The 13,451-nt window shown below is 61.5% G+C and overlaps 3 protein-coding genes across 4 annotated transcripts; all 3 read left to right on the forward strand.

Annotated features, from left to right (window-relative positions):
• The first annotated feature begins 6 nt into the window (after positions 1-6).
• CIART (circadian associated repressor of transcription) lies at positions 7-2,083 on the forward strand. Its single transcript, XM_042019835.1, has 5 exons — positions 7-428; positions 653-728; positions 813-891; positions 984-1,708; positions 1,833-2,083. Exons 1-5 carry the CDS (start codon positions 84-86, stop codon positions 2,081-2,083), a joined length of 1,476 nt encoding a protein of 491 aa, XP_041875769.1. The 5' UTR covers positions 7-83.
• Positions 1,912-3,139, forward strand: MRPS21 (mitochondrial ribosomal protein S21). Of its 2 annotated transcripts, none has more exons than XM_042019832.1 (3): positions 1,912-2,014; positions 2,350-2,439; positions 2,924-3,139. In XM_042019832.1, exons 2-3 carry the CDS (start codon positions 2,357-2,359, stop codon positions 3,102-3,104), a joined length of 264 nt encoding a protein of 87 aa, XP_041875766.1. In that variant the 5' UTR covers positions 1,912-2,014; positions 2,350-2,356; the 3' UTR covers positions 3,105-3,139. The 2 variants fall into 2 exon arrangements, with proteins under 2 accessions (XP_041875766.1, XP_041875767.1); XM_042019833.1 differs by having other exon boundaries at positions 1,920-2,014; positions 2,347-2,439.
• A 116-nt stretch (positions 3,140-3,255) lies between these two features.
• On the forward strand, positions 3,256-12,671 carry PRPF3 (pre-mRNA processing factor 3). The gene is made up of 16 exons (XM_042019834.1): positions 3,256-3,331; positions 4,869-5,050; positions 5,526-5,656; positions 8,113-8,259; positions 8,375-8,458; positions 8,566-8,786; positions 9,092-9,398; positions 10,015-10,181; positions 10,606-10,688; positions 10,798-10,941; positions 11,136-11,235; positions 11,341-11,454; positions 11,595-11,713; positions 11,982-12,065; positions 12,151-12,212; positions 12,420-12,671. Exons 2-16 carry the CDS (start codon positions 4,906-4,908, stop codon positions 12,564-12,566), a joined length of 2,055 nt encoding a protein of 684 aa, XP_041875768.1. The 5' UTR covers positions 3,256-3,331; positions 4,869-4,905; the 3' UTR covers positions 12,567-12,671.
• The last annotated feature ends 780 nt before the right edge of the window (positions 12,672-13,451 follow it).

Here is a 13,451-nt window from a genome sequence, read left to right on the forward strand (position 1 = left end):
CCCCCCCGGGCCCTGGGAGGTGTCACTGGGGGTGACACTCCCACGGGAGAACAAGGCAGTTCTTCATCTTCCATTTTTGCCCGATGTCGCCCCTTTTTTTCCCCGTTTCTCTCCCTCCCCCAGGCAGCCTCGGCCGGGTGACCCTGCTGGAGCGGAACCCAGGGAGAGGCTCCTCTGGGGGGACCACCCCCGCCATGGAGCCCCCCGCCCGCGCCTGCTCCTGCGGCTCCCCGGCCTCTGACAGCGAGGCCGAGGCCGGCAGCTCCCCGCGGAGCCCCCCCAAACCTGAGCGCGGCCGCAAGCGCCCGGGGGGGCTGGACCGAGCAGACCCTGAATCGCCGCCATCACCCCGCGGGGGGAAGCGTCCGCGGAAAGGAGAGGGGGGGGATGCCCCTCCCAACGACGGCGATCGCCTCTTCGCCCAAAAAGTGAGTTTTTTGGCAGAAAACGAAGGGGCACCCCCAAAGATGGGAGGTGGGGGAGGGCTTGGTCCCCTAAAAAGATGCCTGGGTGTGCCTCAGTTTCCCCACGTGAAACGAGCGGGTGGGGATGAGCAGGATTCGGGGGCTGAGAGGGCAGTGCGTGGGGGGTGAGGGGGGATAAGAGGGTTGGGGGGTGCAGCCCAGTCACCCCCTCCTGCCCTTCCTCGCAGTGCCGGGAGCTCCGGGGCTTCATCCGGCCGCTGGCGGAGCTGCTGGAGGGGCTGCGCCGGGGCCGCTATGACAGAGGTGGGTGCCCCCCGCCCCCCCCATATTCCCCCCAGACACCCCTTTTCCCCTACGGAGAATTCACGTAATTTTGGGACTCCCCAGGGCTGAGCAGCTTCCAACAGAGCGTGGCCATGGACCGGCTTCAGCGGATCATCGGGGTCCTGCAGAAGCCAGAAATGGGGTGAGTGTGCCCCAGACGTCCCCGGGGGTGGGCACAGGGACACCCCCGTGGCTGCCCCCCCGCAGAGGGTGACAGGAGCTCTCTCTCCGCAGTGCCCGGTACCTGGGGACGCTGCTGCAGGTGGAGGCAATGCTGCGGCTCTGGTTCCCCCACGTCGCCCCCAAACCCGCGCTGGACCCGGCCCCCTCCGCGGCTCCCCCCCGCCGCCGCCCCCCCGCCGGCCCCCCCGGGGCTCCCCGGTGCTGCCGCCTGCCCGGGGACCTCCCCGGGGACCTCGCCCTCGCCGGCCCCGTGGGGATGGCGGGGTCGTTAAAGCAGCGGGGGTCGCCCCAGAGCCAGGCCAGGACCCCGGAGTCCCCCCCGGCGCCGGACGTGTCGCCCCCCCCCCCGCTCGGGGGGGGGGGAAAATTTCTTCTGCATTTCTTGGTTTTGCCTTTTTTGATTGTTTTTTTTTTACCGGTGGTCAGTGAGACCCGCGGGCGGGCGGGACTGACCGGGGGAGGCCCCGAACCCCCCCAGAAGCCCCAACCCCGGGGCGGCCGCGTGCCTTGGCCAGAGCGGAGCCCCCTCCCCGCGGGGGCTGGGCCCACCCGGGCTTGTGCCTTCCCCCGCGGCGTGGGGCTGGGGGCGTGCATGGCCCCCCCAGAGCGCTGGTGGGCGGCTGAGGGCTGCGGACCCCGAGGGGTGGCGGCTGTCGGGGGCTGCGGCCCTCCCAGGCGGGGCCGTCCCACGGCCGGCCACGATGGAAGCAATAAACGCCGCGGGAGCGGCCGGGGCCACCCGGTGTCGTGTCCTCTGTGCCTTGGGAGGGCGGGGGGTGGGTTCCTGTCCCCGGGGGGCTCAGAGCAGCCCCCAGCCCTTGGCGCTACTTCGTCCCCCTCCGCTGCGGGACCCCGAGGGCGCACGGTGCCTCTAGTCCCGGCTACGGCCGGGGCCGGCAGGAGGGAGAGGCCCGGGGCCCGCACGGGGCCCGCTCAGAGCCCGCGTGTCCCCCCCGGTGCCGCTGCCCCGAACCCCGGCCCTGCCCCGCCGGAAGTCCCGGCGGACCGGAAGTCCCTCCCGCCGGAAGTTCCGCCATCAGCCGCCTCGGGTCCGGGCGCGGAGCGGCCGCGGCTTCACCGGGGTCAGTTGGGGACAGGACCGGGACCAGGGCCGCGACTCTTCGGCCGGGGCCCTACCGGGAGCGGTCTGACCAGGACCAGCCGGGGGCGGGGGGAGCCGGAGGGCAGGGGCAGCGCCCCGCCAAGACCGTTCGTGGGGCAGGGGATCCTCGCTGTGTTCCCTTGGGGCTCTGCGGGGCGGACCGGGCCCTCCGCGTCCCCGGGAGCGGGGTGGGAAGGACCGGCCCTTCTCTGTCCCGGGGGTTCCCTTCCCGCCGTGTCCCGGGGAGGGGGCAGGAGGGACTGGCTCCTCGGAGCGCCGGGGCCGCCCGGTCCCAGCCGCCCCGTCCCGCAGCAGTGCGGCCATGGCGAACCACCTGCGCTTCGTGGGCCGCACCGTGATGGTGCAGAGCGGCAACGTGGAGGCGGCGTACGGCGTCCTCAACAGGTGAGGAGCGGGGGGAACCGCGGCGCCGGGCGGCGTTTGGGCCCGGAGGGGCCCCAGTTCCTTCACGCACTGGGTTCAGAACCGGGATTTCCTGAGCGGGAGGTAACGGGAGGGTCATGCCGGGCTTTTCTCGTCAGCTCCACGTCCTGCCGCCCCCTCTGATGTGGGTGTCACTAGAGTGAAATACAGGAATAACCGAGCCCAGAACCAGGCGAGGGCAGCGCTATTCCGTGGAAAGCGGAGGAGGAGATGATCCCACGGCTGAGCTGAGTGCTCCCGCACACACCTTCGTTAGTCCCAACTTAGCGGGGGCGATTCCTTCCCCTCCTCACTCTCCTCACGGATGGACGGCGAGGAGAACGAGACGATGGCGCTCGTGGGGACCGAGCTGTGCCCAGTGTTCGCAGCGTGCGGTGGTTCTTCCTCCCTCCTCGCACATCCAGAACCTTTCCTGCCGCTGTCACCGTTCTCTCCCTTCCCGCAGGATCCTGGCGCAGGACGGCGTGGCCGAGGCCGTGCGGCGCTCCCGGTACTACGAGAAGCCGAGCCGGGCGCGGCGGCGGCGCGCGTTCGAGGCGTGCCGGCGGGTGTACTGCACCGAGATGGCGCGCAAGATCGCCTTCCTGGCGCGGAGCAGCCGGCAGGACCCGTGGCTGGGCTGCTGAGGGGAGCCGGCCCCAATAAAGCCCTGTCGCTCTGATGCCCGTTAATTGAGTTTGGTTATTGCGGCGCGGGGGATGGGGGGGGGCGGGGGGGGGGCCGAGCGCGCGCGCCCCGGGACCCCTCCTTCCCGGCGCCCCGCGCGCGCCGCGCACGCGCCGCGCGCCCATTTCCGCTTCCGCCCCGACGCGCCGTCACCGTCAGGGGCCGCCGGGCCGGGACCGGGACCGGGGTGAGGGAACGGGGCCGGCGAGGAAAAACAGGACTCCCTCCGAGGGCGTGGAGGGGACGGAGAAAGCGGGCGGGCTGCCGGGAGGGAGGCGGTGGCGGAGGTGGCCCCGGGCCCGGCCCGCGCGGAGCCGCTCGCCCGGCGCGCCGCGCTGAGGGGGCCGGGCCGGGCCCCGGCCGCAGCAGCTCGGCGGGGGCTGTGGGCCCTGCGGGGCCGCTGAGGTGCGCGGGACCGGGGTCGGCGGGAGCCCCGTGTTTCTGTCCGTCCGTCCGTCCGAGGCCGAACGAGGCGGCGGAACCCCGGCGCGGTCGGGCGGTGCTCGGGTACGCGTTCAGTGATACTGAGGGGGGTTACGGGGCTCGTGTCCCCCCGGGCCCTCGGAGCGCTGCGGCTGCTGGAGCTGCTCCCCACGGGCACGGCTCTGCGCTCCCGGGCTTCCCAGGGAAGCAGCCGTAAAGCTGCTGCATCTCCTGCCGCTCATGCTGGAGCTCAGGTCGGGTGGAGGCTGAGCCGGCTCTAATTCCACGAGTTTTGTGGTTCATTACGGAGCTATTGATGCGTCGGGGCCGTAATTTGTTAGTTCTGCTTGTCCTGAGCCTCTGCTGTACAGTTTCTTGGGGGAAACGCCAGGATCCGGGTTTGTGCTCTATTTGGACCTGCCTCCGAGGAAGCTGCCAGGAAAAGTAGAACCCGCGGAGGTTTCCAGGTTCTGGAGGGAGCCCGGGCCCTGCAGGAAGCAGCAGTCACCTCCTGGACTGCTCATGGACCTGAAATTCAGGGGATCTGTGTTAGGACTGACCCCCGGGGCCCCGTTCCCAGGTCCAAGAAGGATAACTGAACCCTAGGATCCCATTCCCAGTGCCAGGAAGGACTCCTGGAGAGGGACCACCATGGCTGAGCTCATCCCTAAGGAGATTTTCCCCGCGGTTCCCAGATCCGATTAGGGCCTGGAGCCAGTTAAAAGCAGCTGCAGCCACAGCCCAGTCTGTGAGCGCTGCAGGATGTGAGGGGATGCGAGTGCCAGGAAGCAGCCCGGGTTTGGGGCTGCACGCCGGGGAAGGGGCTCAGACTGGTGTGTGCCCCTGACACAGGGTCAGTGGGAGCGGCAGGTTCTCCTGTGCCACGTGTTCCACTCGCAGGGCATCTCTCTTCCCAAACCACAGAGCAACCCCACGGAGGGATCTGGCTTGGAGGCCTTTATGCCTGGCCTGGCAGCATGGAGAGATGTGGGGAGCTCGGGGAGGGGCTGTCCCGAGAGCAGACATTCCTGGGCTGTTTCTGGAAGCACAGGAGCGCTGCGGAGCGTCCGTCCGGGATCCGCGAGGGAACGCGTGTGGGATGCAGCAGGTCCAGGGTCCCCTTGCGGGGTCAGGACCTTCCTCCTCGTGGGGCTCGGCTCGTTTTAGCCCAAGGTTTAAAAACAAGGGAGCACAAACGGTTTCCAGGAGCTTTTCCCACCCGTGGACGTGATCCTGAGGGAGGAGGGCACGGAGGTGACGATGCCCCAGGACCCTGTTTTATGGCCTGTGTCTCCTTGCAGGTCCGAGCCGGGGGGTTCCGCTCAGCCCCGGGCAGAGATGTCGCTGTCCAAGCGGGAGCTGGACGAGCTGAAGCCATGGATCGAGAAGACGGTGAAGCGCGTGCTGGGCTTCTCGGAGCCCACCGTGGTCACCGCGGCGCTCAACTGCGTCGGGAAGGGCATGGACAAGAAGAAAGCGGCCGGTACGTCCCGTGGGGGGTCCCGAGCTGGGTTTGTGAAGCGGCCCAAGCCTTCCCAGGGTGGAGGGGCAGGGGCACAGGGCAATTCTCTCAGCCTCCGTGAGGTGAGTATGGGCAAATCCACCAGATGAGACGCAATGGGCAGCCTTGGAACACGTTACAAAATCCAGTAAGTGAAAACGAATTCCTTGTTAAGGAATTGGAAACGGTAATTTAACCAGGGTGCTTTTTCTGCCCATTACAGCCCTACTTTGCTTCTGCCTGAGGCCCGGACTCCCTTAATGCCTTGGTTTAAAGCTCCTGACAACAGGATCCACAGATCCCAGAGGCTTCCAGAGCCTCAGAGGCCTCCCTGTGTTTGTAGAGTTGAATCACATTTAAGTGTTCTACAGCTTCCAAGGAATCTCTGTGTATTCTCCATCTTCCTGCTCACCCCAAGTTCACAATTCTGCACTGATAGGATTTTCCTCTTTTCCAGACCACCTGAAACCCTTCCTGGATGATTCCACCCTGCGATTTGTAGACAAGCTTTTTGAGGCAGTGGAAGAAGGACGAAGCTCTCGGCACTCCAAATCCAACAGCGACCGGACCCGGAAGCGGGAGCTAAAGGTGATTATTGCTTATTGATTGGTTTTTCCTGTGGTTGGGTGGCCTGGAGGCAGCACTGGTGCTCTGGCACACTCTCCTCTTCCAGAGAGGTACAGCTTGGAACGTTCAAGAGAAATGACTCCTCTCCGTGATGAAGTGTGGGAGCCTTTACCTTGCGGTTCTCTTTCCCAAAGCGAGGTGGAAGCCTGGCTTTGGCTTTCTGTTAGGCTGGCGGAGCGAATCCACAGGGGTGCATCTCCCTTCTCCTCGGTGCTCCTTCTGCTTGTGTTTTCATTTGGAGCCTGGGAGAGCTGCTCCCAGCGCGTTCCCATCGCTCTCTGCCCCGCGTGTGGCTCCGTGGTGGATGGTCTGGTGGGTTTTCATTCCCTTTCTCCACCCAGAATCAACCATAGGTGGTTTTTGGCAGCTCCTGTCCTAGCACAGGGTTGATTCCAGCTGGGATTCCGTAGCTCTGGTGTTTCTCCCTTGTCTGGGATGGTGCAAGGCTTGTGCATCCAAAGCTGTTTTCACTTCCTTTCTTCTCTTGAGGACTTTGCTCACCATCCTCTAGAATTGCATTTTCCCATCGCTCTGCTGAGCCTGACAGGCCCTTTCCGTGCTGCTCCTACTCAGTGATTTGCCTTTCACTCTTCCTGAGGTTCCTATTTTACGGCAGTCTGGCTTTCCCTGACACTTGTGGTCAGCACTGAACCTCGGAGAGCCACAACGATCCCATTCAGGATCTGGATCTCTTTGGGAGCGCTGGGACAAGCTGCCTGCGCTCCCTGTTTCCCACCAGGAACTTGCTTTTCTTCCCTCCGTGGCAGTGGGTGCTGGGCTGGTCCCCGGGGCTGTGGGAATGCGAGGGTCGAGCAGGGCTGGAGGTCCAGCTGCTCCCCTGGGCCAGCTCGGGGGCACGGCACAGGTGGGGACATTGGCAGTGCCATCACGTGATGGTGGCAGGAGCGTGGTGACAGCCCGGTGGGGTGGCTGGAGAGCAAGCGCTGGCAGAGGGATCTGGTGCTGGCAGAAGGGATCTGGTGCTGGCAGAAGGGATCTGGTGCTGGCAGCAGGAGCAGAGCTGGGGGTGCAGCAGGGGACCCTTCCCCAGTGAAGCCGCAGGGGTGCCTGGCCTGAGCCAGAGGCTGGGCAGCAGCAGCAGAAGCTGATCCTTCTTGTCTTGGCTCCTGGCGTGGAGAGGGGTGTCCCTCCTGCCAAATCCTCACTCTTCTCTCTGGAATCACATTTCTTGGAACTTCTCCATCACGCTCTGGGTCTGTCCAGACCCTGCAGGAGCACAGACCGGTCTCTGAGGTGGTCAGGTCATGGCAGCACTTGCAGACTGACTGACCCTGCCCCAGCGCAGGCTGTGGAGAGGAATTTGTCCTGGCACACGTAGATCCCATAGCGTCGGGCAGTGATGGTTCCCAGCGCCACTTGCCGTGCCGCTTCCCACTCCTCGGTTCGCTCTGGGGTAGGTCATGGCTTGGGAAGGTCAGGAACTGAACGCAAAGTTTCCACACTTTATACTATGGGCAAGTCCTTTCTCTTGAACTTGTAGGTTTTCCAAGAAGTACCTGTGTGGCTGAGGAAGTGTCCTTGTAGGATATGAACCGTTGTAGTGAAGAAGGGATTGCAACTAACGCTTACAACCGGTGTGTATATTTTCTTTTCAAATAACACCTTGACACACACACTACAGTACCCACCACACGGACAGATCCAGGTTTCCATGCACAAACCAGGCACTGACGATGGAATCCACGGCCGCAGCCACATGTGCTGGGCTGGGCCTGACCAGAGCTCTGTGGAAAACGTACCGTGCCTTTTGTTTGGTGACCTGATGCTGCTGAAAGCCCATCAGCAGGCTTGTTGCTCCATGTGCTCTCTGAGCTGTGCTTCTCTGGAGTGGCTCTGGCCTTGGGTCTGGGCTGGAGTGTGAGGGAATGCTGCAGGTGTCCCAATCCTCCCCGGCTCCAGGGCTGCATCCTCCTTCTGGGAGGGCTGCATGGTAGGACAGCGCAGATTCCTTCACCAAACCCTCTGAAGTTGGTGGAAGACGTGGAAATGTTTTTATCCCAGTCAGGTCAGCTCTGGGCAGGCTTTTTCTATCTTTCTATGTCGCTGAAACCTTAAATCCGGGCAGGCTTTTTCCATCTTTCCATGTTGCTGAGACCTGAAATCTCCCCAGTGCCAGTCCCCCGCTCTGAGCACCCGAGGGAGCGGTGGCGGCCGTTGCGCAGGCGCATCCCTGCGATGTCTCCTGCCCTTCACGTTCTTGCATGGACGTCATTGGTGTTTCTCTGGTGGAGGACCAGGGCCCAGGCTCAGCGTGGGCTCAGCCTGCACGTGCTGCCCCGGAATTCTGCTGAACGGAGCCGGAGCTGAGACATGCTGCTGGTTTCTTGTCTCAAATCGTGCTCTGGGAGGAGAATGCTCCATTCTAACCACAGCTTTCTTCTCTTTCTTTACATCAGGATGTGTTTGGTGATGACTCGGAGGTGTCCAAGGAATCCTCTGGCGTCAAGAAGCGGCGCATCCCCCGGTTCGAGGAGGTTGAGGATGAGCCTGAAGTCATTCCAGGCCCGCCGTCGGAGAGCCCAGGGATGCTGACTAAGCTCCAGGTCAGTCTAGCTGGGCCCTGTCCCAACACGGTGTAGAGTTTATCCTAACTTGTATCCCAAACAGAGGAATCATATCCCAATGGCAAAGAAAAACTCACTGTCTGCTTTCCCACAGATCAAACAGATGATGGAGGCAGCCACCCGGCAGATTGAAGAGAGGAAAAAGCAGCTGAGTTTCATCAGTCCTCCGACACCACAGGTACCTGCTGGAGGCCTTGGGCAAATCCCGTATGTCCCTGGTCCTTGTTTCAGCTGTGAGACGTTGGCCTGGGTGTGCTGGAACAAAACTTCCTTCTCTGTCAACAGCCCAAAATTTCTTCTTCGTCCCAATCGGAACGGCTCCCCATCGGCAACACGATCCAGCCCTCGCAGGCAGCCACGTTCATGAACGATGCCATCGAGAAGGCCAGGAAAGCTGCGGAGCTGCAGGCCCGGATCCAGGCTCAGCTGGCCCTGAAACCAGGGCTCATCGGCAACGCCAACATGGTGGGGCTGGCCAACCTGCACGCCATGGGCATCGCGCCGCCGTGAGTACCCGATGGGGCGGACGCCGGAACGCCGGGCAGGGGCTGGCCAAGGGTTCCTCTGGTGCTGTTGGGTCCCCAGCAATGCTTTAACCGCTGCTGAAGGAACCAATTTTATATTAAGGAGGTGAAATGGAGGTTCCTCCTCCCTTGGCCAAGATTCCCAGCTTGTGCACGCAAGGTTGGAGTCCCTTCTGGCAGTACAGATGGGCTGTAAAAATATGGAAACTGTGGAAATAAACTCAAATTTCCTTTGAATCAGTGCTGTATTCACATTTGAATGCAACATATCTTGTCCTGCCCCCCAGGAAAGTGGAGCTGAAGGATCAGACCAAGCCGACGCCGCTGATCCTGGATGAGCAGGGCCGGACGGTGGATGCGACCGGGAAGGAGATCGAGCTGACTCACCGCATGCCGACCCTAAAGGCCAACATCCGAGCGGTGAAGAGAGAGCAGTTCAAACAGCAGCTTAAGGAAAAGCCCTCGGAAGACATGGAGTCAAACACGTACTTTGACCCCCGGGTCTCCATAACCCCGGCCCAGCGGCAGAAACGCACCTTTAAGTTCCATGAAAAAGGCAAATTTGAGAAAATTGCCCAGAGGTTGCGAACGAAGGTATCAGAGGTCTCGTCCTGCTAATGAGAGCAAGGCTGGGAGGGGATTCTCCTCTCCTGGGCTGGGAAGGGACCTGGGCTGGCTTTGATTCAGAAGTTTTCCAGTAAAGTCACCTGAAACTTTTCCTTAAAAACCTTGTTCTTGTGGGGAGGGTGCCCAAGTCAGGGCTTGTGTGTGTAAAGGCTTTTGTCACCACTGTCTTCACCTGTTGAAAGGCAAAATCTCCTTCTTTTGACAAAACATTGGAAGTTCCCAAGAGAACAGATCCCTCTCTGGGTGAGGGATCAACCCGGAAGTGGAGATTTAAAAGGAATTTTGTTAAAATGCTCCAGGTTGTTGGGGAGAAGGGGAGAGGCAAAAGTCCAGGGATACAGTCCTTAGAGGGAATGTTCCTTTGGGAAAGTTCCATGGTCCTGAAGGACTCAGGAGTAAGAGCAGAGTTTTGGCAGGCTTGGGAGCTTCCCTTCACCATCACGTGCTGCGTGGTTCCTCTCGCAGTCTGCTTCAGGTTGTTTAAGGACCCAGATAATTCAGCAGGTGATCCGTGTTCAGCTTTTCACAGAGGTTCTGCTGTTTTGGAATGACCTTTCTGTTCCATCTTCCGCCTCATTCTCAGGCTCAGCTAGAAAAGCTGCAGGCAGAGATCTCCCAGGCTGCCAGGAAAACTGGGATTCACACTTCCACCAAGTTGGCTCTGATCACCCCTAAGAAGGAGCTGAAGGAGGGGGAGATCCCAGAGATCGAGTGGTGGGACTCCTACATCATCCCCAACGGCCTGGATTTGTGAGTATTTCCAGGTGCTGGTGGTTCTGCCACAGCAGGAATTCCGGGAGCTGCCTGGGGATAACGCCGTGGGTCTGGGAAGCACGTGGGGAATCAGGCCAGACGTTCGTGCTTGAGCACTGAGTTGCACCTCTCATCTCCAAGATCCAGGCACTGGGTTTGCTCCCAAAGTCTCTCTGGGGGCTGTGGAGTTGGGGGGATATTTTAGCCCAGAGCTGGGGAGGTTTGGTTTGGTTTCCAAGCATGAGCATTCTGCACGAGCTGTGTTCCCCGTGGATGTGGGACCTGCCTCCGCACCCCAAAATGGGGGGAGACACCTGTACCTTAACGCCGTCTCACTGTGGGTCTCCTTCAGCCCATCTGGGATTTGTGCAGGAATTCGTGCTGGGAATTCTGCCATGATGCCCAACTCTCTCCTTTCTAGAAAAGGCGGGGCGATCTCAAAGAAGGACGAGTACTTCGGGATCACAAACCTGGTGGAGCACCCGGCCCAGCTCAACCCCCCGGGTATGGCCCTGGCTTGGGGGGTTTGGCTGTGTCCTCCTGGTCCCAGTGGGGCCCCGTGTCCCCCCGTATCCTCCAGGGCACTCTCCTGATGGTCTCATTTCCCTGCCAGTGGACAGTGACACGCCGGTGACCCTGGGTGTGTATTTAACAAAGAAAGAGCAGAAGAAATTACGGCGCCAGACACGGCGAGAAGCCCAGAAGGAGCTGCAGGAGAAGGTCAGGCTGGGCCTGATGCCACCGCCTGAGCCCAAAGGTGAGTGACAGCCAGGCCTTGTCCAGGCACGGATGTGTTGGGAATGCTGTCTGGGATTGCACGGATCTGAAACGCACGGACGGTGCGTTTACGTGTCTGCAAGTGCTCTGGTGGGAAAAAGGTGTCTGATGGGAGCCTCTCCCACTGCCATGTCCCATGGGAGCCCTCCCAGCTCCTCTTCCGTTCCCTTGCAGTGAGGATTTCCAACCTGATGCGGGTACTGGGCACGGAAGCTGTCCAGGACCCAACCAAGGTGGAAGCTCACGTCCGAGCGCAGATGGCCAAGAGACAGAAGTAGGTGGCACCTTGTGCTGCGATGTTTTGGGACATTTTTGGATGGATTTAGCACTGGTGGTTTGTTTAGGACCGGTCTTTTCAGTGCTGCCTGTTTGCTTCCAGGGCTCACGAGGAAGCAAACGCGGCAAGGAAGCTCACGGCAGAGCAGCGGAAAGCCAAGAAGGTGAAAAAGCTCAAGGAAGATGTTTCACAGGGAGTTCACATAGCTGTGTACAGGTGAGTGAGCTCAGGGAGTTCAGTGCATTCCCAGGTGAGCTCTGTCCTGGCCCAGTTGGGGCAGAGAGGGACCTCTCAGGGCTGGGAAAATAGTTCTGGTTTTCCACAAATATTTGATGTTTTTTTCATCTTATCCTTAGGGTCCGAAACTTGAGCAATCCAGCAAAAAAATTCAAAATTGAGGCGAATGCTGGGCAGCTGTACCTCACGGGCGTGGTGGTCCTGCACAAAGATGTCAACGTGGTGGTGGTAGAAGGAGGTGAGGCCTCCTAGGCAGGCTTGGGTCACCACGGAGCATTCTGGAGCTTGCCTCCAGCGGGAATTGCTATGGAAATCGGTGACAGGGTTAGGGAAGGACAAGGAAGTGAGGAGGCAATTAGAAACTCCCTTAATTACATCGCTAACAGGGTTAGCAATGACTGCAGGGTGCAGTAATCCGGTCAGAAAACCCGGATCATTCCATGAGGAAGGGAACCTCTGCCAACTGCAGGTAAAGGGATTTTTGTTGTGTCTTGATTCTTCTGCAGGCCCGAAAGCACAGAAGAAATTCAAACGTCTTATGCTGCATCGAATAAAGTGGGACGAGCAGACGTCAAACACGAAGGGAGAGGGTGAGCGATGCCGTGCTGCTGTGAGAGGGGGGAGTCCTGCTCCACCTTCAGGGCTAAATGGGCTTTATTGGTGGGGTTTTTCCAGATGATGATGAGTCTGACGAGGAGTCTGTTAAGAAAACAAACAAGTGCTCTCTGGTTTGGGAGGTGAGTCATGGTGGTGGTCCCATACCAGCGTGGGGCTGAGGTGGGATCCAACTCTCCATCACATTCCTTGAGCTGTAGCCTAAAAAAAAAACCGCCGCGTATTCCCGCGTTCTCCGCGTATTCCCGCGTTCCCCGCGTCCCCGGAGCCGCGTTTCCTGCGCAGAGGGTGGGAATTCGGGTAGGACGTCACCCCTTGTCTCCCGCCAGGGCACGGCAAAGGATCGCAGCTTCGGCGAGATGAAGTTCAAGCAGTGCCCCACGGAGAACATGGCGCGGGAGCACTTCAAGAAGCACAGCGCCGAACACTACTGGGACCTGGCGCTCAGCGAGTCTGTGCTCGAGTCCACAGACTGAGCCTGGCCACGGCGCCGCGGCCACTCCTGCCCCGCAGCCCCCGAGCCGGACAGCTCCCCTCACTCTCCTCAGCACCCCCATTAAAGACATATTTTTTAAAACAAATCGCCGTTGTGTGTTTTTGGGTAAAGGGGGTGAAGGACGACGTTGCCCCTGCGTTTGACGTTGTTGAGGGAAGGGACAGGGGCCTGTGAGGGGACCGGGGGAGCAGAAGCCACTTCCCCTCTTTTCTAAGGACATAGCCCCAGGCTCTGCCTGGGGAGGTTCAGGTTGGACATCGCGGAATTTCCTCCTGGAAAGGGTGGTCAGGAGCTGGTGGAGTCCCCATCCCTGGAGGTGTTCAAGGCACTGATGACTGGATGTGGCACTCAGTGCCCTGGGCTGGGCGCCAAGGTGGCAGTCGGTCACAGGTTGCACTCGGAGGTCTTTTCCAACCTCAGCGATTCCGGGATTTACGCCATAAACGCCGTTTTTACCTCGCGCGGTGCCCGCGCTCTCGGCCCCCTCACAGGCAGCCAGGGGGGGAAGCGGCTGGCGGGGGCGCCGCCATCTTGCCGGGCGGGGCGGGCGCGCGCGCAGGCGCCACGGGGGCGGGGCATGCGCGTGCGCGTCCCGCCCGTGTGCGGGAGTCACAAAATGGCGGCGGGGGGGCGGGCGGCGCGCGCGGGGGGGGCCGGGCCGTGACCGCCTCCGGTACCGGCACCGCCTCGGGCCGGGACCGCCTCCGGCACCACCCGGGGCACTCCCGGGGCCCCGCGATCCCTCCGGGCTGGGACCGCCTCTGGCACCGCCCGGGCCGAGCGATTCTCCCCGGCCGAGACCGCCTCCCGCCGCCTCTGGCACCGCCCGAGCACCCCCGGGCCCCCCTCGATCCCCCGGGCCGTG

The sequence above is a fragment of the Corvus kubaryi genome, unplaced genomic scaffold, assembly GCF_017639235.1.
Source record: "Corvus kubaryi isolate FWS band 111438036 unplaced genomic scaffold, C.kubaryi_AGA036_p1.0 36213, whole genome shotgun sequence".
NCBI lineage: Eukaryota > Metazoa > Chordata > Aves > Passeriformes > Corvidae > Corvus > Corvus kubaryi.

Bases quoted from the DNA above. Each gene is read 5' to 3' on its own strand.
- CIART (XM_042019835.1), top strand. From the start codon at position 84: ATGTCGCCCCTTTTTTTCCCCGTTTCTCTCCCTCCCCCAGGCAGCCTC. The intron at 429-652 runs GTGAGTTTTTTG...CCTTCCTCGCAG, and splicing joins ATCGCCTCTTCGCCCAAAAA to TGCCGGGAGCTCCGGGGCTT. The intron at 1,709-1,832 runs GTGGGTTCCTGT...CGGGGCCGGCAG, and splicing joins GTGCCTTGGGAGGGCGGGGG to GAGGGAGAGGCCCGGGGCCC.
- MRPS21 (XM_042019832.1), top strand. From the start codon at position 2,357: ATGGCGAACCACCTGCGCTTCGTGGGCCGCACCGTGATGGTGCAGAGC. The intron at 2,440-2,923 runs GTGAGGAGCGGG...CCCTTCCCGCAG, and splicing joins GCGTACGGCGTCCTCAACAG to GATCCTGGCGCAGGACGGCG.
- PRPF3 (XM_042019834.1), top strand. From the start codon at position 4,906: ATGTCGCTGTCCAAGCGGGAGCTGGACGAGCTGAAGCCATGGATCGAG. The intron at 10,689-10,797 runs GTATGGCCCTGG...TTTCCCTGCCAG, and splicing joins GGCCCAGCTCAACCCCCCGG to TGGACAGTGACACGCCGGTG. The intron at 10,942-11,135 runs GTGAGTGACAGC...GTTCCCTTGCAG, and splicing joins GCCACCGCCTGAGCCCAAAG to TGAGGATTTCCAACCTGATG.